Source organism: Neomonachus schauinslandi, chromosome 2, assembly GCF_002201575.2.
Source record: "Neomonachus schauinslandi chromosome 2, ASM220157v2, whole genome shotgun sequence".
Lineage (NCBI taxonomy): Eukaryota > Metazoa > Chordata > Mammalia > Carnivora > Phocidae > Neomonachus > Neomonachus schauinslandi.
In genome coordinates, this window is record NC_058404.1 from 50,566,509 (window position 1) to 50,588,797 (window position 22,289).

Consider the following 22,289-nt stretch of genomic DNA (forward strand, 5'->3'; position numbering starts at 1 on the left):
GGCAAGGTCATTTGTAAAAAGAATGACTGGTGGGTTTGAAGGCTTGGGACCTAAGAGTGAAAAGGCTTCAGGTAAGTGGGGCATTAAAGATGGAGTATTAAAAAGTTAGAAAGGACAGAAAGAGTTCCCATCCAAAATGAGGGGCCCAATTAAGGTTGAAACCCACAGATTTATAAAGAAACCAATTGGCCCTATTTTATGACTTTGTCCAGGAACACTTGGAGAGAAGGATGGAAGAGAACATGTGGAAGGTGCTTTCTGCAGGGTAGGAGATTGGCTGGACAGGTATGGTGGAAGGACAGAGAAGCAAAATAAGTTTCTCCTAAGGGATATTGTTGATCTGGCTCGCCATGAAGTTCAGGCTAAGAAATGAAAGGTGAGGCCGGGAAGAATAGATAAACAGATGTTTTTTAAGTTGTTGGGGGGAGCGTTTTAAAGGGATTCGAGATTATAAAGAAGGTGAAGGAAAAATTATTCTGAAGAGGAGTAGTAAGGAGAAAGTTGATTGGGGGGATGTCAGAATTAAGATCATGGAGGTAGAATTCAGAAGGTTGAGTCCTGAAGATGTGTGATCTTTCTAAAACACAGATGGGTGTATATCTATCTCTATGTGGCTTGAAAACCTCTGTTTCAAGATGACATCTTTACTACTGACAAGAACAGACAAGGCTCTTCACAAGCTGGCCTCATCCTGCTTTTCCAGGCTAATATCTCCTCATTTCTTCCTGTGAACCCCATATTCTAACCACTCTGGATTCTTCTCTGTGGCCAGAATCCTCAGGGCTTTTATCCACCTTTGGCTTTTGCACATGCTGTTCTGCTTGCGTGAAATGCTCTTCCCCCATTTCTTCGCCTTGCAAACTCCTGCCCATCTTCAAGACCTAACTCAAGATGGCACTTCCTCTGCCACTTCCTTCTGGGTCCCTGCAAACAACGCTGAGCACACTTTCATCTGTGCTCCAGCAGTACTCTCTTCAGACATCTTATGGAATTTTACCACAAGCATATTGATTTATATGTCTGTCTCCAGTAGATTGTAAACTCCTTGATGTCAGAAGCCATCTAATTCTCTTTACCCACAGTGCAAGCCTACAGTGTTAGGTACTTAATATCTGCTTTTGTTGTCTTTGTTGAACTTTAAATAAATGAGCTAATCCAGTGCTTCTCCAACATTAATGTGCATTCAAATCACCTGGAAATCTTGTAAAATTCAGATTCTGATTCAGTCTGAGGTGGGGTCTGGGATTCTGCCTTTCTAACAAGCCTCCAGTTGATGCCAGTGCTTCAGGCTCGTGAAACTAATTGCCCAAGTAAATAGCACAGATGGAGTAAAGGTCAGTAGGAATGTGGAAGTGGAGCAGTTATGGGGACAGTCCGTTGGAAAGATCCTCAATGTGAACACCAGAGCCCTAAAAATGATGACAGAAAATCATGTAGGAAGAGCTGCTTAAATCGTGGAATCAAGCAGGAGACCACTGTGGAGGATGGTAGTTGACAAGCCTGGTATGATGTAGTTCTAGGACTTAATGTTTTAGCAAAGGAAAGGCTTTCCAGGGATGGCAGCTGCTGTGTCAAAGGATGTGCTCCATGGAGATGGTGGGGGTGGGGCAGTGGGGGCGGGGGTGGTGGCATCAGGAGTGGGGGTTTGGGGTTTCACAAGAAGGGTTTGTAGCCTCTAGTTGTTTATTCCTGATAGAATGGCATTTCTACCATCGCAGACCAGAGGGTGAGGGAAAGGAAAAGCTGCATTTTAAGGGAAGGGAAGCCGAGAGGGTATAGAACCTGACAAGGGGTCATTTCCTGATCATAACATGAAGATCCTTTTTCTTGTCTTAAAATCATAGTTGACAGAAAAAGTAGCCCTAATAAACATTCTCTTCCCACATAGCGTCTCACAGGTCTGGTAATGCTAAGGAGGAGTTCTGTAAACCTAATTTCTTGTAAGTCTATTGTATAGAGTATGTGCTTTTTTTTTTTAACATATGGAAAAAAGCAAAAACATTTACATCTCCTCCCACTAATCCCCTTTCCCCACATCAAAGTAATTGATTTTTACAGCCTGATGTGTACTCTTCCAGCTTTTATCCATGCAAATTTATGTACACATAGGAATTTTTCAAATTCCATAATGGTATTTTCCATGCACATCATTCTGCAGATTGTTTTTCTTACTTAGGAATGTTGTAAACATCCCTCCAGGTCAATGGAGAGAGCTCTAGCTTCTTTTTTCCTGGTCATTTTTATTTTATTTTTTCTTTATTTATTTTTAAAGATTTTATTTATTTATTTGACAGAGAGAGACACAATGAGAGAGGGAACACAAGCAGGGGGAGTGGGAGAGGGAGAAGCAGGCTTCCCACGGAGCAGGGAGCCCAATGCGGGGCTCGATCCCAGGACCCCGGGATCATGACCTGAGCCGAAGGCAGACGCTTAACAACTGAGCCACCCAGGTGCCCCTCCTAGTCATTTTTAAATAGCTGTGTATAAATATAGATGTCCCATAATTTGTTCTGCCATTCTCCCATTGATGCACAATTTGGTCATTTAAAATTTTTGCCACTACAAAATATGACACACACACAAAAGTCCTGCTGTTACCAGTGCCTCAGTAACAGAACTCCATAATTTCAACCACCCGCATGTGTATCACAAACAACTTTTATATCAAGGACAGCTTTCGGTGAAGCAAAGCAGTAACTAGGCCTGCAGTAATATAGTAGCCACTAGTCACATTTAGCGATTTAAATTTAAATTTGCTAAAATTAAATCAAAAATTCACTTCCTCAGTCACATCAGCCTCCTTTCAGCTGCTCAGCAGCCACATGTGAGTAGTGGCTCCCCTGTCGGATAGTAAAGGCCAGACCATTTCCATCCTCACAGAGAATTCCATTGGACACCCTGGACTAGACACATAATGTTACATCATAAAGAACGTATTTTTCAGTGGGTTAGTCTTTTAATGAGAGCACATTTTTTAAAGTACAAACTTTGTGTCTTAATTGGTTGCCCCTGCAGTTACTTCAATGAGAATCAATACCCAGATGAAGCTAAGAGAGAAGAAATTGCCAATGCTTGCAATGCAGTTATACAGAAGCCAGGTAAGGCAGCAAGCTGCCACTTTCCTCCATGGTGGAGCTCTCGGCTTCAGATCATCATTTGGGACGAGAAATCTTCTTTTACTCATTCCACCTGGGTGCCATTCGCTCTGTCCTCACCACCTTCCTGTCTAGTCACTGCCCTGTCCTGTTCAAGCAGTACTTCTTAGGGATGCAGTTCCAGTACTCCAGATCAGATGTGCACATGGAAAGTTTCCAGGGAGTGTCCCTGCTTAAGATATGAGAGACCTTGAAATTATATAGACTGTATAGATTTCTTTCTCCATAAATATAGCATAACTGTATCAATTCCAAAACAATTTTAAAGTTTGGAATATTTAAGTAAGGCTTGTAAATGAAAAGATTTAGATTTTTTTTAACAAGTGTTTTATAATTCTGTATTCCTGTTTGAAGAAAGAATTCTTATTGGAGTTGGCTTCTTTCTCCTTCCCACGTAGTGACTTCTGCATATAGCTAGGAAAAATTAAGGGTGGTTCCATTCTGAAGTTGTATTGTTCTCATGCAAGTCAGCCGAGCCACTTAAACACACATACGACTTTTCTTCCATGTGTTAAAATATTATTCCACATTTCACGGTTTTTGTTACCAGAAATCATTCTCAGTTAAGATGATCAATTGATCTTCATTTGGCTGGTTAATTTGATTGGCTTAAAGGCTATCTGTACAAAAGTATCAATGTTTTATCATAATTAAAATGTGATTTATTCTCCCTTACCCAGAAGCCAGACTTCTAGCAGTCTAGACCCTACAGACACACCTCCAGTGACCCCACCTATACCCTTACTTCACACCAGCCAAAGTCCCACCCATGAGGAGAGCAGGAGCTCCGAAGCTTCCTGGAAAACACTTCACCCTGTATCATCAGTGCTTTAACCTGTTTTCTGGCTTCTCCACCCACTGTGGATTAAAAGCTAAAACAGAAAAGACCAGTGGAGGAGGGAAAGGTGCATATGGGCCCTTGTTGGCCAGCATGGTGCTAATCTGTAAGAAGTCACATTTGACAGCAAAGAAGCTAATAAATCTAAAATGCAACCTGAACTGGGCTATGCGTTCTAGCATAGTTCCAATAATGGATGGTCAGAGTGACCTCTAGTCTTCAAGAAAACATGGGTAATAATTGTTCCCTGCTGTCTGAAGATAGCAGGAAACAATTTATATACGGCCTTAAAGATGTAAGTAAACTTGAGCTACCTGAAAACTTGATGAAGACTGACATACTCATCTACAATGATGCTAATTAAATGAAGCCTCCATGGACTATCCTATGACTTTTGAACCCTGGCAGCCTGACTTTGTGGAATTCATTAATTTTGTATTTAGTATTGGAATTCTTTAGTGTTATGTGGCTTTCTGAAATATTTTATGTTCTTGGTTGCTATTTTTGTATTAGTTTTCATTCATTTAATAATAGTTTAAGTGTATACAGAATACTAAAAAACAACAAAACCTGTATCTGTTATTCTGGCAATAAATGCAATCAAAAGAACTTTTCAAAAAGAAAGCATTATTCCTTAAAACTAGTCTCAGCTACAGACTCTCTGAATTTTATTGCATGTATTCACAGGCAAAAAACTGTCTGATCTGGAACGAGTTACCTCCCTGAAAGTATATAATTGGTTTGCTAACAGACGGAAGGAGATCAAGAGGAGAGCCAATATTGGTAATGTATCAGAGAGGCTGCTTTCCCTTTTGAAGCAGTCATGGACATTGTATTTACTTTGAGAGCACCTTCAGTTTAGAAGTGCAGGTCTTAATGATGCTAACTTTTAAGCCTAACAAGAATTGTCCTTATGTTTTTCTTTGTGTTTTTAAGAGTTAGTATTATTAGCATTATTTGTATTATATTAATAATGGTATTGTTCTTAATATTCTAGAGTCTAGAATTAGATATGGCCCCTGACTGCATGACTCCTGTGCTGCATATTAAAGCTACTTGCTAAGGTCTTGAGCGAGGGAATGTGACCCTGAGCTTCTTTGTTATTACTGGGCCGTGACTTAGATATTAAGAAACATGTGCTTAATAGAATTGGAATGAAAGAGTCTTAATAGGGAACACAGCAAAACACAGATTTTTAAAAAGAGCATTTAAGAAATATGAACTGATGAAATTGGGGTGGGAGATTGGTTTTGAGCTTCTAAAATTGTATTTCATTTCTAAACTTAACTCCCTACCTCTCCATCAATACAATTCTCAAACACTTTATAGAACCCTGAGACAGGAGGGCTGTTGAATTAGTTGGTAAGTATTTATGAAGCACCCAACAGTCAACCACTCACACGTGGCTCGCATAGTGGCAGGGGCTCCAGAATGACAGATGTGTTCCTCCCCTGGCCTGTGTGCAGTTTAATTTTGTCCGTCTACAATTTAAAAGAAAACATACAGGAATCTAGGTTCTGGTTTAATTACACCCTAGTTTCCTTAGCACAAAAATTAATTCCGTGTTCAAGCGATTACAATAATGTAACAGATAATTTAGGGATCTATTTGCTTTTTTCGAAGAAGCAGCAATCCTGGAGAGTCATGGGATAGATGTACAGAGTCCAGGAGGCCATTCCAACAGTGATGATGTTGACGGAAATGACTACTCAGAGCAGGTGAGCAGCTGAGAGCAGAGGTTCTTGGTTACAGAGCGGGTGGGACAGTATGACAAGTCAATTCCGTGGGTGCGTTTTGTACGGGGTGGGAGAGAGGAGACAATCCAGTGTCCCTCCACTCTGCTCATGCGTGTAGTTAGATTTTCATGTAATTTGAAAGGAATGTGGTAAGATTCAGTTGTCCTGTTAAATTTGTGAGAAACTGTTATTCACCCACATGGATTTATTGTCATACAACAGGATACTTGGCAAGTACGCAATGGGGAGGAGGAGGAGGGAAGAAGTTCAGAGGGAGGCAGAGAAGCAGAGAAGGTAGAAGAAGAGAGGAGGATCTGATCCAAACAAGCAAGTTACACCATCCACCACACACACACTCAATGTTTGAGAAATACTAGGGGCTACTGGGTAGCTGTAATCCATGCCTAAACATGTACCAACGCAGCACACAGTAGAAGGTCCCACCCACCACGGCCCCATTGCAGTGAGAACCCTCATGCCTAGATGAGTGGTTCTTCCAGAGTCTCTGGCACATTGACACACACATCTTGTCATAAATGCATGTCTTCTCACGTCACCCTGACCTAGTATTCATTGCTTGGGGGGGGGGAATATATTTAATTGTAGCCACTGGATGGAATAATTCAGTCACTAAGAATGTGGGAGTTTTCCCCCCACATATCTCTTGACAGATTTCATTAAAATTGTCATAGGATTTAAAATTCATTTCTGTTTGGAATATGAAAAGAATGTATGCTCTCTTCCGGACCCTAGCAGGGAAACTTTTGTTCTTTCCTATGGTGTATATACACCTCTTCGTGGCCCCTCAGCCAGCTCTTAAATGTAGTCCGCTCTGTTCTTCCCTCTGCCAACCACTTTACAGCCTCTGGTTACCAGCTTGAGTGCAGACAGGTTGTGTGCAGGAGTGCACACAACCTCCTTTTCAACTCTAAAGACCAGTCTGTGAAAATGGGAATGAAACAGTGATGCCCATAGTTCCCAGGGATTACCTTTTCTCTTTTTAGGACTCCAAATCATAGCTCCACATTTTATTCAAGCAAATATTCTCTTTCTAATCAAAAATATTCCTGTTATTTTTCAGTCTACCAATGTAGGTGGATCATTTCCACCATTTTTTCCACATGCCCTAAGGGCAGCACATCCCATGATTTTTTTTCCAAAGGGGCTTACCCTTTCCAAAGCTTTCTGATGCAGAGTTCCCCTGAAGATGTGACAGGTGAGAAACTTACCCCTTATTTGTAACACCATCTTCAGTGCCTGACAAACACCCTGCAATGCCAGTTTCCTTCACAGCTTTATTGTTTAACACATTGAGCTGTGCACGGAAGGAGAGCTTCACACTCGCCCTAAGTACGACACCTGCCGCTTCCCTGGCACAGCAGCCTGACAGCAGGAGAGCACCACGCATGGTCTCCCGTAGCCATTTCCAGCTGGTATACTTTTGTCCTGTTGTAATTGAGAGGTTTGGGTTTTTTGTTCTTATATAAAAGCGCATTTTTACCCATTAGATGTTGGTGTCTGTAGTTTAGTTTTCTCAGTTCAGCAGAGAGATACGATGAGGTCTGATAATCTGTTTGTAAGAGTACCAGCCCAGAATTTAATAGCTCACTAGTTTGGCCTTCAATGACTAGTGCTACGTTTGTTGCAAACTAGACTGATCAGATTTGACTAGCATCACCAGCAGTCTTTCCGATAGAAGGAATAAAATTCTCAGCAAGAAAAAAACATTTTGGTGCTTTTTATTTGTTGAATCATAAAAATGTCAATTGGAAGTCCTGACCTATTTCCATTCAGTGTCTACTTAAATACATTTCACCTCTACTGTGTCATGAGCCCCTCCCCCACTGTTTCCTCCCACGAATGTTCTGCCTCGCCTTGCCCTCAGCATGCCTTTCTGTGAGTTGGAGAATTTTGCCAATCCACTAATAACATTTGTTTCTTATTTCTGCACATCTAGGATGACAGCACTAGCCATAGTGACCACCAAGACCCCATCTCATTAGCTGTGGAAATGGCAGCAGTCAACCACACTATCTTGGCATTGGCCCGACAAGGAGCCAACGAAATCAAGACAGAGGCCCTGGATGACGACTGATCAGGGAGGGTTGAACAGGAGAAGTTAACTTAGTTTAGACGTAGCACCTTAGCAGACTTTCCTCGGTCCTTAACATGTGTTCTTACAGTATAACTTGCAGTTTCTTGTATGTCAGTTAGCCGTTAGGGTCTTGTTCTGTGAAGATGGCATGGTGCCCTCAGCCTTTGCATATACTCTCTCAGTATTAATTCCCAGTAAATAATAACCAACCAACCAACCAAACTCCCTCTCCCAGCCCCCGAGGCTAGAAAATCTTGCTGCTCTGTCTTAGCATTCCACGAAAGTGCTTCCAGGTATTTAGATAGCCCTCAGTTCTCCAATATTAGGCTACATGTAAAACCTTGGGTACCTTTAGATTCCTGTAACACTAGTCTGTACCCTTTTCCTTCCCCAAGACTGATAGGATGCAAGCTGAGGTAGTGTGGCCCAGGATTGACAGACACCATTTGGGGAGTATCCGCAGAGTAAAAGGAACACTAGAATTCCCACTCAGCGTGGGAATCATTGATTTCCAGCTGCAATAAGCCGTGCCTCATAATAGTCACACTGTGGCTAGATTATACTTCTTTGGGTGCTGTGCTAAGAATGTGCATGGAAAAACTTGATCTCAGATTTTGGTTGATGTTAACATGCCTGACACAGACATCCTTTCCTCTCACAAGCTGTGTGACTTAGTAGACAAAATACTGCCTTCTGCCTTTGGGACCATGATTCAAACAAACAAAAAGACAAAAAACAAAAGTCATTAAAAAAAAAACAAAAAACAACCCAGCTTGAGAGCATTGGAAAAAAACATGAGCTGAATGTCTAATGGATGTTAAGTCCAGTTCTCAGAACCACTGTACATTGCATGGCACAGGTATGTGCCTGCCCGGAAAAGTGCTGGAGGCATCATGGAAGCTGCTCTGCCTCCTGTTGGTGTCCCTTTTCCCTGCTGCCAAAAAGTCTTTCAAGGATGGAGCTAAGGTCACAAATGAGTGAATGAACTTCCAGTCTTTGTATCCATTAACTGAAGCCCCCTCAATATGAGAGGTTGATAGAGGACTTTAGAGTGGGATTATGCTGGCTGACTATCAGAAATGCAAATACTTTCCTAAATAGGAGCAGAAAAAAGCAGGGGACAATTGCCACTTATGTGGTGGGTCTTCGAGATACAACGTGATGTGACTGCTTTGGTGTTCTCTTTACTCTGTCCTTGTAGAGGTGTGAAAAGCTATATTGCTACAGGCAATTTATTTAATAATTGGAAGCCATATTGATAATGGATGTGGTAATATTTGTAAAGTTTAATCTACTTTAAGCGGCAGTAACTAATGGAATTTTTTTCCTTGATCACATATGTAGCACTTTTGTTACTTTTTAAAGATATTTATATTTGATAAATCTTTTTTTCATTTTGAGAACTCAAAATACCAAACAGTGAACTTGCGTTATAAAGTCACCCTGTGATCACCTTGTCATCTAGTAGCAAAATGATGAACTATTCATGCATCAAAGAAAATTACGTCTGCTGGCCTTGTATGAAAATGATCTCTTGGCATCCCGATTAAATGACACACTGTCACTGTGGGGAAGAGGAAACCGCCTTCGATGTAGCAGCGTAGGGTGCGTCTGAAGGAGGCATGACTGCTGTATATTTTCTGCCTCATTCCATCTCCTTTCTACGCATGGCGGAGCCTTGTTTAAAGGGGGATGTGGGGCTGGCTATTAAACAGGGCTTCTGTCTTGTCGTCCATTACCTGAGAACGATTTCTGAGGTGGAAGGAAGGTGCATTTCCTTACCTCTTCACCCCTCCTCCCCCACCAAATGTATTCAGCCTAAAACCATTGAGAGAAAGACTGACCTTCTTTGTTTTTCCCTTCCTTGTTAGGGAGATATTAAATATCCACCAGTTTTTAGCTGGTCTGACTCCACTTAAGGCACATGCTGACGAGGTCTTCTCCGTATCCGTTCATCCTGCTTAGGCCAGTGTGCGGAAGCCTTCGAGAGGGCACGAAGATGCCACCTTATATGGGTCTGTGATTTTAAAGAGCCGTGGGCAGGGACTGGGCCTGCTCTTGTTTGTGGATTTCAGGCAGATAATGTATATACTTCCAGCTTCCAAGAACTGAAGTAAAATGGGGTAGTCTTTTCTGTTTTACTGTATTACTTGAACCAACAAATTCAAGAGTAGCATTTGTTATTCTCAGGAATGATCCCCCTACTCATTTTCTTTCTTGGTGTGTTTGACTTTTTATTTCAGTTAGGAGATTATGTTATCTCTTTCCTTTTATATTACGTAGAAGAAATATATTGTATCTTTCCATTTCGGTGGAATTTTGTCTGCTTAATCTCAGTTGACTCAGAAAGAAAAGAAGAGAGAAAACTATAGTGTCTGACAAGCCACATCCATGATTTATTGTAAGGAGATTATTATAATTGATAGCTTCTTTATGATGGGATTGCTAGTATCATTTGTTCTTGCTGGTCTTTTTAAAGAAACAGACTCAAACTGTTAAGACAGCTGCAGTTTCTAAAGAAATACACTGATTGCCAGAGAAGAGCTAAAAGGTTTCATTGTTTTAAGGCCTTAAGAAAGGAAAAAGCTTCAGAGAATAAAGGAGAGTCATATCTATGAAAGCAGCCCTGGGCCCTGTCTGGCAACCTGGAAAAAGTGAGAGAACATGTCTACCAGTGCAGGCTAGCCTAGATTGGGTTCAGTGGGAACAGGAGGAAGGAATCTTTCATCCAGAATTCTTCTTTTAATTGAAGAAGACTGCTGGCCTGCTCCTAAGACGACCTGCTGCCTTACATACAACTTTTGCTTTTTCACTAAGAGCAAAAATGTAGTTCTTTGGGGCCTAGATTTAAATCTACCATTGTTGGTTGGTTTTTTGTTTTGGAGTTTGTTTGGTTTTTGTTTTTTTGTCACCAGGTTGAATTCTGTCTTGTCCAGGCTATCTTAGTTCTTATAATGGCATATGGAGTTGCCACTGTCTAATTTGTAATATCTTTGGATAGTGAATTTGTTTTCTTAAGCTTTTTCAGGTTTGGTAGTATTTAAACAGAAACCCTAAACTGCTCTCCTACTGAAGGGAAAAGAGCCAGGCTCTAAAAAAAAATCACGTTCTGTGCTTTTTGGTTGTTATGTCCCTCCTTTCTTACTCCATACTGTACTTCCCTCAGGCCCCAGAAGTCTGTTTCAGGACTGCTTGTCCCTAGTGAGGAAGACTGAGGGTGGGGATGTGGAACCTTGTCAGCAGTTCTTATAACTTTTCTGTTATTTCTTTTTCTTTTTTAAAGACACTTTGATTGAATTACTGTAGTCAAATGGGTAAACTTCCTGCTCCTCTTACAACACAGCCTTACAAAGGGACCTTCGAAAGATGGACCATCCCAGTGGGATTTCTGCCTTGCTGTTGATAACCCTAATGTAGGATGAAGGGCAGGGAAGGCAGTACAGTATACTCTTAGCTGAGACCTTCTGGTGCCAGTCAGTACCAACCAGACATTTTGGTTTATTTCAGGTTTATTTCAGCAAAGTGTGTAATTTTGAGTACCCCTTAGGGCGATTTTCTTCACAGTCTCAGTCCTTTAAAGTGGTTGATAAGTGTGGTCACCTTCCACCTACCTAGGGAATCTGTCCAGTTCCCGCACACTGTCTTTGGGTGGGACAGCCCCGCCCCCCACATTCTCCTATTATTCCTTCACAGGAAGAAAGTTCCTGGAACAGGAAGACCCCTTTAAGATACCTTTCACTCTAGCTCAGTAGAGGTGACCACCTAAAAAGATGTGAGTGAGGAAGCAGCTCATCACTACTGAAGCGTGCAAATCCAATACCCCAGTCCCTGGTAGATTTAGGGTGGCGGGGCAGTCTGGTGACCAGCAGTACTACTGCTGGGGCCAGACATCCACATAGATTTTTTACCTCAAAGGGGACAACTCATGAAGAGCTCATTCATACACTTGTTTCAGTTCTCCCTGTTTGGCCTTTGTCTTTACAAACTTCCCTCCTGGATTCCAACCATCAGGCACCAGGTGTAAATAGACTCATTTCATCAGGAATCTCCAGTCACTTCGTCTCCCTCTGTGAACAGCTCCTCTTCCATTTGCCTCTGGTCTCCAGTACTAAGGCCTCATCTTGAGCTGACATCTTTGCTGGGATTTATCTTCCACGGTAGGCAGAGTAGGTGGGTGTGGGCCATCTCTTCACACAAGCACTCCTTCCTGTCTTGCAGGCCATCTTTTTGACCAGCTACATAATTCCACTGACCAGCTACATTATTTCTGCCCATAACAGTGGAAATAATCCCTTCTTCATACACATCCTCCCACCCCTGTCCTAAAAATGTGAACTTCCAAGTCCTTACTCTCTTGGTCTTAAGAAGGGTTTGGGTAGAAGCAGTCTTCCCATTTAACTTGTGGCTCTGCCTTTTAAAATTGCTTTTTGTCTTTTCTTGTACAGAGAACAACCAGAGTATTTTATCCCCAGTGAGTCTCAACAGATTCTTAGGCAATAATTTTTCTTGTTATTGATGATCTTGTGCTCAGTAGCACTCTACACTGAATAGTCCTGACCCTTCACATTGTGCGTTGGTTTTCTGTGTTAATCTCTGTCCGTGTTTAATTCTTCGGTCAGAGTGGTGATAGATTTTGTCATTTTGTTGTTGTGATTATTAGTAATGTTTTACTACTGTATTCATTGGGGCTTTGAGACCAGCCAAATCCATTTATAGCTTTACTGAGCCAGATTTGTTTGTCAAGATTTCCCAAGTGAAAGTTGGGCGTACTGACCAGCTCTGCTGGTGGCGTCTGTGTGGGGCACAGGGGTGGGGTGGGGGATGCACTGGGGCAGGGGTGGGAATTACACATTTGAAACATTCCTTTTTGTGTGCTAAGTAGCAAGGATGTTTACTCAGGATTCTGGGATCAGTTGTCAGCCATATTGCATTTGGCTAACTGAGCTGCATGCCCTGAAAACCCTCTTCCTGTTTCTTAATTTCCGGAATGTCTAATTTACATTACTTCGTGACACCTAAGTTTTCCAGTTTGAAGGTATTGCACCATAATGAGAACACGAGGTTTTCCCAGGGAGGCAACTATGACTGGCCAGGTAATCCTATAAGGATTTCCCTGACCGTAGCCTGTTGTCAAGGCAGAGGCCCTTTCTTTTCCAGCTCCCCCGTCTCCTTCATTATATGCTCTTCTTTTCAAAAGAGGACTATCACTTAAGAGGAAAGATTTCTTTACCACTCTCAGGAGAACTACCCTACTGAGGTGGTGGGAAAGGCTTTTTAAATACATCAAGCCTATAAGTCCCTTTTCTGATTACAGAAACTCCTATCACAAACAGGTTATGTTCAGAAAAGCTGTTCTTAATTCTCTTTACTTATAAGCTAAAAGTGATAAGCTACTGCTTTTGCCAACTTAAAGGATGGTTGACTCGCTTACTCTGAAGTGCAACTTTGTTCCTACCCATGGACGTTCAAAAGCTGGAAGTTCATAAACTGTGAGGTTTCTGCATCAGCTTCATTATTCTTTCTTGGTGGATGTGAGAAGCAGCAGCAAAGAGAAAGCTAACAATCTGAGAAATCCCATTTCCTGTAACATTAGTTTTCCTTTGTAATTAAGAGGGGAGTAGATATGGTGGAGAAGAGAGGGAAACTCTGGCTGCACCAAAAGATCTTACACCATGTTCTTACCATCACCCAAGGACCTTGAGGATGTAATAGATGACATGGGTAACAAGTATGCAGATCACTGGACTTCACATGACACTTGGGGCCAAGCAGTGAGCAGAACTAAATCAAGTCAATTCCATTCAAGTGAAGTCTAACTAGCATTTTACACCACTGACTACTAACCACCCACATTCCACGCCCGTTAGCTCATTAGCCAGCGCAGCTCCCCAACAGCAAACAAGGATGCATCTGCAGGAGGCTTTGCCTTGCTCTCCTGACGTCCTTTTTACTTGGCAAGTTTGGGGATTGATGTGGACAGCAGTACTGTGCTCTCCCATGGGTGTCTGAGCCCCATGGTGCAGTGGCGTGGGGCAGCTGTCGAGAGTGTGTGGTCCACGAGGGCTGCCCGACGCTGACCTGAGTAGGGCGTGTGCTCGCAGCGTGGCTCCCAGTTCAGACATCTCAGGGTGCCGCTCCCTTAACTCCATTTGCATTTTCTCTTTTAATGAAAGTGGCTCTGTACATCCATAATTAACTCTCAAATTCACATTGGTGTGCTGTGATGAAATGAAGGTTTGCCTGAATCCTTTCAAATTGTAACCATGGTAATTGAGGGGGGTGGCACAGAATGAATATATAAAAATATAATGACAATTGTTCTGAATGACTGAGTGTCCTCCTGACATGTAATTAGCTGTTTTAGCAAGATGTAGATTGGCATGGTCATAATTAAAAGGATTTCTGTCCTTTATGTGATTGGAAATGGCAGAGCTCCCATTCCCTGTTCCCTTTTAGCACTAATGCTCCCAAGAACATTTGGAACAGCAACTCAGTAAACTAAAATAATGACATGGTGTTCATGTCCTCTCCTCAGTGAAAGAGAAGGATTTGGAGTTATTTCAGTTTCAAAATGGAAGCCTTTGCTACTGCTCCACATTTGACTTCTGTGTTATTTGAAACCCCTCTCTCACATCCAGTTTCAACCTGCTCCACCTTTGGCAGAAAGTACAGTCAGAATCCCAACATGAGTCAACCCCTGAAAGGCCTCCACCACTCTGCCTGACTTGCTAGCCAGCTACCATACTGTGCACCTAACTTGAGGACATTGACTGCTTAACAAGCTCCCCGGGGTTTTAATTCTTACCCTGCTTACTTGCTATTTCCATTGTCCTCACCATCAGAAAGTATCAAGTGGGAATTTACACATTTTCCTCATTGGATCATATGATGTTCGGCTGACATGACACAAACACATACGGGCTGTGAACAGTTCTGGGGCATAACTGGAGTACTGATACTCGCAGTGTCCTGAGGTTACTGGATGCACGTGCGTGCCCCCACACCGCTCTTACACGGCAACCACCAACTTCCTTGTACCGGCAGCCTTTTCTTAGCCAGGGTTTTCTCCGTTGTTCTGCTGAGTCGGTGGGGTTGTCGCCCTAGCCCTTCCGAGTCCATGTTCTCTTTCTCTCCCTTCCACTATTCCTCCTTTTTCTTCATCCACCTTGTCCCACCCACTGAGCATCGGGTGGTCTGGACGCCTTACGCTGTCTCCTGCCCAGGATGTCCGCTCTTCTCGCCGCCGAGGCCTCCCACTGGACCGGACCTGCTGCGTCTTGATCTAGCCTTTCTCTAAAACATGCTTTTGGTTTTTTCCCATCACTTGCAGGAGTCTTCATTCAGTTATATCAAGAGTCAGTCTACGCAAATAGCAGCACCCAGCATAGTGCCAAGTGGCCCCTCCAGCTGCTTCATTCCCGTGTGGCTCCCAGCTGTGCTCATGAGCCTGGCCCATGAGCCCTTTCTTCCTTCAGTGCTGACGCCCCAGGATTGGTTAGTAACCACTGAGACAATGCAGCTCTTGCTTTTGTTCATATTTTGCTGCTCACCCTCCTACAGACCTTTACCCCTGTCCATGCATCAGAGGGGGCCCTAACCAAATGCTAAACTTCAGTCTGATGAAAATGCTGACATAGGCTGCATCTCTATAACTGTTCTCTCCCCCTGCACACACACACACACACACCCCTACCTACCTACCTACACACACACACACACACAGAATTTGGGAAAGGGTTCTGCCTTGGGTCCTTTATTCTGGTTCCCCTCAAAAATACCTCCAAATATATAGCAGTTGGGCTAAATCAGGAAAAATGCCAGTAAAAGTTCTTACTCAGTGCTTCTCTTTCTATATGATCTAAAAGGGACTTTCAGCCCCACCCCCAGCAAGCCTGCTTTCACGACACATGTGCTGTCCTTGAGACTTTTCTGTGGGATCCTGTCAGTCTTCTGACAGTTGGAATGATCGTGGATTTATGACCCCAAAGAGCAGAATATCCCATCCCTTATTTTCCCAGCTGCTGGAAGATAACCATCTTCATTACAGTTGAGAATCTGTCTTAAGATTTGCAATTCTGAGAACTGACTAGGTGAGTATAATTCTGTGACTTGTGAGACGTGCATTAAAACGGCCAGCAGAACATTCTGATTATCTGCTTACATTCAAAGAAAATAGAATTATCACTGCAGTTAAAACCTTCTAACACAATCTACTGTTTTAGGGATCAAAGTATTAGATGTGCTGCTTAAGGAATGGTGCTACTAAAAAAGAACTGGAGTTGGCAAGACATCTCCCTCCCCAGGTGTTTCCAGAGGCCACTTCAGTGATTCAAAACACCCTACGCCATAAATGCCGGTACCACCAGCAGCCCCCACTAAAAAGAAAAAACCAAAAAAGAAAGCCAAGTCACCAAAATCCATAAAAACATAGGTAGTACTTACCAATGAAATACATATTTTTTGGAAGAAAACGCCAGAAGTTGCTCTTACAAGAAAACGGAGTAAAGACGTCATTCTAAATCATGATGCAGCAAGAGACATTCAGACCTCCTGAAGCATTCAAAGCTCATGATAATAGCCGCTGACATTTACTGAGCATGTACTGTGTGCCAGGCACTGTGCTGAGTGTTCTGCCTCATTTATTCTTGAAGATTCATGGACTGCGCACCTTAATGGAGAAGAGTGAAATCTCCGGTTGCTTCTTTCATCTTAGTAGGATGTTCATTGGAGAATGGACCACAGAGTCTGCCTGGCATTGCTCTGAATGAAACCACTGCATTTAACCTGTTTCGTTTTCCCACATGACCATGCTGGAGAATTCCCAATGCTATCCTCTCTCCGTGCCCTTCATTCCCTCTGACACTGAACTAGTGTTACCGTGATGCTCTAGACACGAGAGCATCCCTTCCCCTTGGTCTTTCTCCTTGCTTAGTGACGGTAATAGAAACGTAGTGTGACCTCAGGAAGGCTCCGCAGCTGTGATGTGAAACCTCTTGTTTGAAGCATCCTGTCTCCAGAAGGCAAATGTGAGTTCCTGCCTCTTTGGGGGAAGAAACAGTAGGGCTGTCTCATCTGTTTTGAGGAGAAGTAGAATTTACTAGCACTTCCAGTTAGTTGAGGCAGAGAATGTTAAAAATCTCACACACTTCCTCTTTTCTCTCTATTTAGCTCTTCGAGCATCTTCATAGTTCCTGTTACTGTTAGGCATCCTGCTTCTGCACAGAAGTGTTTAGCTAAGCCATTCCAGCTCATTCTGCTGTCACGTCCGTCACAGTCATGAGAGGCAGTGGGCCTGAGCCAGTAGGAGGTTCTGGGACTGTGGTATTCGTGTCTGCCCTGCATGGAGACAGGTGCAGATTTGGGCTTGGCATAAGAACTTTCTAATCACAGTCTGGCACAGGGGCGAGCTGCCTCGGGGTTCAGGTGGCAGCTCAGTGACTACTGTCAGGGGCACCAACTCCAAGCTGACCTGAGGACAGGACTGAAATTCCATGTTTCTCTCCCCCTCGCTTCTCCAGCTCTTTTCCTCTTGCAAATAAGTGGTTCTCAGGGGCTGGCTGTCCCTCCCTCTTCTCATCCACTCTGTCATGTCCTAGGCATCCTTGAAGCCCAAGAGAGTGGAATCCGCCCCGGAGGAAGGCCCCAGTTGGAGTGGCCCCGTGAGCGGATTCACCAGGTTGACTACTTGGGACTGGTGGCCCCTGTAATAGGTACCTTGTTTCATTATCTGGCTAATGGGGTTTTTTGATTATCTATTCCTCCCACCAAAAAAAAGGAAAGAAAACCCACCCTAATGTGAAGGGAACAAGGTATGTGTGCCTTCCGTTTAGCTATTGATCCAGATCTGGCATGACTGGTGGCAGTTGGGTGCCCCTGAAATTTTGGAATGGAAACATTAACTCTGTCCTTGGAAAGCGCACGTGACTCTTAACCAACCAGTACGCATAGCAGAGATGAGTCACAAGATTTGTGTTGCCTTTATAACTTTTCCAGCTTCCCATCCCTTCCAGGTCACGCTGAAATTCCAGTCTTGTTTTCTGGCTTCCTTTAAGCCCAGAAACTGCTCCCCTTTTGTTGCTTTACTGAAACTAAGAGCCCAGCATAAACTTATGAGGGTCATTTTTCCACTTCATCATTCGTTGAAGCTATTAAACTGGAAACAAAATGACATTAGTTCTGTATTAATGTAAACAGCAGCCGCTCTAGCGATCCTACACTCAACTCTTGTTTGTATGCCAGAGTCCTAGGCCGGGTAGGCAGTGCATACATTAGTAGAGCGGACTGAACGAAGGTGAGAGTTCAGCCGTGGGCTCCTTTCAAGAGCATTATTGTTAGTGATTTGCCTTGAAAACCACATTTCAATATGTTAGAGTCAGTGAGTCCCTTAATCCTGCATCTCTGAAAATGGGCACCACGAAACCAAAACCAAAGTTCTTGTGGGCAGGGGTGGGGGGTAGGGAGCTTCTCCCTTCAAGCATCGGCATCTCTGGCAAGGCTTTTCTTTACTGTTCACTGGTTTTGCCAGAACACTCCTTTAGAAAGGGCCTCTTCTTTTCCTAGCAGTTTTTCTCACGCGGACAACAGAAAGCAGGCCCGTGCAGTCCTGTGAGTCTAGAGCAGGCTGTCCCGACTTCCCACACACCTGTTCTCCCCCGTCCGTTCGCCCTGGTCTGCAGAAACAGGAAAGAGAAAAGCCCTTGCTGGGCCCAGCCCTGTTTTCTTCACATTCACCTAGGCTGCAAGGTGGGACATTCCCCTGCCAGAAGATACCAAGAACATCCTAGTTGCCTCCCCTGGAAGAGCCCACAGCCTTCTCTGATTCCCCCTGGGCTCCGCTCCCTCCCTTCCACCGCCATAGTCACCGTTGGGTATGCAGTACCTTCCAAGGATACATTTCTAGTTACGTTTTTTAAGTGCCTAAGCAAGTTACAGACCTCTGGGACCTGCCAGAGAGTCGGCCTGTGCCCTGCCCCCATCCCTTCCCCACCCTGCACTTAGCCCCCAGGGGCGGGCGCAGATAGCTGCCCCTCTCCAGGGTCCCTGGCGTTCTGCAGGCAGAACAACTACAAGGGCAAGCTCGTGGGCAGGGCGACATCGTCATTGCCCCATCAGGCTGGCTTTGTCACTCTTTCCTGTGCTGCTTTTTAGGGATGTCTCTGTTGATGCGGTTCCAGTCTCGGTTCATCGAGAATGTTAAGGAGCCTGCTTTGCGAGGTCTACAGCTACTGAGTGGGGGAGATAGGGGAGAGCAAGACAGCCGCAGAGCAGAAGTCAGTCTTTTGTCCGCAGCTGGAAAGTGCATCCAGATCCAAGAGGGCAAAGAGTCAGATAATCATAGTTAAAAACACAATGATTCATTTGCCATCATTAATCATTGGAACCCTGGCTGCCTCCCCCTGTCCTCTCTTCCTAGATTTGAGGGGTCAGGGTGTCTGCTCACAAGGGCTCAGAAGGGCCATCATCGCTGGGGGTGAAGCAAGATCAAAAGTGTGTCTTTGAAAATGAGTGTGAGGTTATTTGTTTGCTTCTTTTTTAAAGTAATTGAAGTCTGACCTAAATTCGGGGCCTTTATTAAATGTGGTGGGTGTACGACGGATTATTTTGTGACTGCACTCTGTTCACATCACCGCACTAAGCAGCGCTCAGATGATTTGTTGGTGCATTAAAAAGTTTTTGCAAGATGGACAAATCCATACCCAGGCACTTTATTTTCATTAATAATCCAGCGTTTTTTGTTCAGACAATGTAATAACCCAAATGGTGGGCATTCACATTTAACAGGTATGGGCAGATTTGCCAGAGGAATTCTTTGGATTTGGATAGACAAGGGAGGCGGGTTGATGAAAGTGATCCAGTGGGAGACCACTGCCGTGGTGATGACGGTGCTGACGAGAGGGAGGCTGCCCTGGAGCACGTCACACCAACCCGGAGTCGGCCGTGTGCTGCTGCTCGGTCCTGCGGACGCTGGTGTTGATGGCTTCCCCGGGGGCTTGTCAGTTGCCCCAGAGGCGCGTGCGCGGGACTGCAGCAGCGCAGGGGACAGCGGTGCAGTGCGGCACCAGGCGGAGGAGGCCCGCCTGCTTCTCCATTAACCGGACCCGAACACTGCGGCGCCCGCGCAGTGCTGGGACTCGTTCCCGTTGCGGAACCACGTGCAGCTCTGTTTGCCTGTCCATGGCAGGGGTGGGAACGAGCTGGCGCAGCTGGTTATAAAATAGAAAGTGAGTTTGACAGTCATAATCTGATTAGATACCATGGACCAGATGCCTTGGGACTGCCTCAGAGTCTTTAGCGTCCACCAAATACTCGAGTATCTGCGACGGGCTGTGTGGGGTCCCTGCCAGATGGGTGTGGGGGCAGAGCGCCCTTTCCCTGCCTTGGCCGTCGTGTGTCTTAGTCTTTGTGTTTCCCTTTGGCGTCTCCTGGTCTCTGTCCCCCATCTTGTGCACCATGTGTCCCTGAGGGGAGTCGCACCTGTGTCTGAGTCTGCTGTAAGGTGTTCAGTCTACCTCAAGGGGTCATCATGGTCAACTCTGTCCCATAGCAATCCTCTGACATCGCCACACACACTGGAATGTATATCTGCCCCTGGCCCTGCCTTCCCTGTCAGTAACCTCCTGACCCCATCTTTCCTGTAATCACCACAAACTCCTAGTGCAAATTGGATGCTGCTTTAAATGTGAAAACAATTGTTCAAAAGCTATAAAACCTGAATGAAAGCTAAAGCTGAATTTATAAGCCTTGTTGCATATGAGCCAAAAGTGCAAAAAGCTCTATATAATGAACTAACCTGCCACTCGTATAAATATAAATATATATAAATATATTAAAATCAGACTGTTCTACAAAATTGTGTATTTGTATTTTTGTGTACGTACAATTTTCTGCTAAGCAGAAGGAGGATGTAGTATAGGATGCTGTGAGAAGAGATTTGGTTTAATCCTATTTCTTTGTTACTTATTTTTGTTAACATCAGATGCCTGTCTTTGTCTTATATGTGTATGACACTGTTTGGAAAGCTGCAGTATCTCTCTTCCTTAGGTCCAGAGTCCATTAGAGAATGAAATTTGGGGTTTAGAGAGTTGTCCAGGCCACCAAACATGCAGAAGTGGACAGAGCTTGGCCCTCTCCTGCCCAGGAGCTGCTCGCGGTCCTGAGGCAGCAGTGAGGCAGGGCACTGGCCTCTGGGAAGCAGAATCCCACTTCCAGAAAGCAACTTCCAAAACAAAAGATTGTCAGATCTCCCTGACAGAAGACTCCACCGGGTCCCTCAGGAGGAGATGCAGGACCTCTCAGTTCTGGGCCAGAAGTCTACCCAGAAAGTAGCAGGGGGCTCTGCCTGGCTCTAGTGCCCCGCTCACTGGCCGTCCCCGGGCTCTGTGTCCCTCTGCCTTTTTCAGACCAGGTTACCAAAATGCCTACCCTCTGCTGAGCTGCTGGCGCTTCATCACCCAGACCTGCAGCCCCAGTTCCCTGGAGCATCTCAGAACCCACTTTCCCGGTGCTAACACACAAGAGGGGGGGAAAGTGGCTGCCAGTAAAGGCCAGAAACCAACCATCTGAGAGGCCAGGCCGGAAGACAAGCTCTGTGCGCCCAGGGCGGTCGCCTTTCCCCGGGGAAGGCGTCGGGCGCCCCGCCCGGGCCCCACCCCCGCCGCCCGCCCACCTCTCAGCCCCACGGCAGTCCCTCTTGGCGTGAACCTTGTCTAGGGAGAGCGATACTGCACCTTCACCCGTGGGACTCATATTTATAACAATGTGTAATGACTGTAGCAAAAAGCCCTTGTTTCTAGATGTAAATGGTCAAAGAAACAAGTGCTCTATTGTATTGATTAAAATAGTTCAAATGAGTCCTGTATCATTGTATCTCCTATTCTGGATTAGTGCCTTTTGGACAGTAGACTGTTCTGTAATTAAAATGTAGTATACTGCTTTTTTGTACAGTTTTGTTTTAATAAAACTTTTTTTTAATTTGTGTTTATTTTAGTATTGTACCTATTAGAGAATAAAACGTAAAACTGAACAAAGCCTGGCCGGGATTTCTTTGGGTAAGGACGGTCATTTGGGAAGGGCCCCGACACTAACGGGGCGGGAGGGGCGGGGGTGCGGCGGTGTTCCCTTTCGGACGTCAGTGCCTTTGCTTTAAAAAAAAAAAAAAAAGCGATTGGTGGCCATCTGAGGGCGCCTGGACAGGGCTGAGGTGACATCAAACACCACCTGGTTGAGAGGGAATGCCACCTGCTCACGAAAGCCCCTGAGTCTGTCAGCCTCCGACCGAACTGCCTTCTCTGGGCGTGTCCCACCCAGAAGCGGCCGGGCCTTCCGCGGGCTGTCCCGCCCCGTGGCGCCCTCAAGCAGGCCCCAGCCTCCCTCCCCCCCAGCTGCCCCCCCATCCCAGAACCACTGCGGTCCTAGCGGCTTCTCCACCGCGGGGACCGCGGCCTTGTCCTTCCTCGTGCCGAGCC

At 44.7% G+C, this 22,289-nt stretch overlaps 1 protein-coding gene across 5 annotated transcripts in view; it reads left to right on the forward strand.

Annotated features, from left to right (window-relative positions):
- The window catches only part of HMBOX1 (homeobox containing 1), a 185,245-nt gene extending 176,897 nt beyond the window's left edge, over positions 1 to 8,348 (forward strand). Inside the window, exons 7-11 of one of the 5 annotated variants that reach the window (XM_021698797.1) lie at positions 3,016 to 3,098; positions 4,681 to 4,776; positions 5,617 to 5,711; positions 5,952 to 6,023; positions 7,687 to 8,348. In XM_021698797.1, the coding sequence (XP_021554472.1) occupies positions 3,016 to 3,098; positions 4,681 to 4,776; positions 5,617 to 5,711; positions 5,952 to 6,023; positions 7,687 to 7,824 (484 nt within the window). In that variant the 3' untranslated portion in view covers positions 7,825 to 8,348. The remainder of the gene's footprint in view (positions 1 to 3,015; positions 3,099 to 4,680; positions 4,777 to 5,616; positions 5,712 to 5,951; positions 6,024 to 7,686) is intronic. The other 4 variants (XM_021698798.1, XM_021698799.1, XM_021698800.1 and 1 more) reach the window with 4 other exon arrangements.
- Positions 8,349 to 22,289: the final 13,941 nt, after the last annotated feature.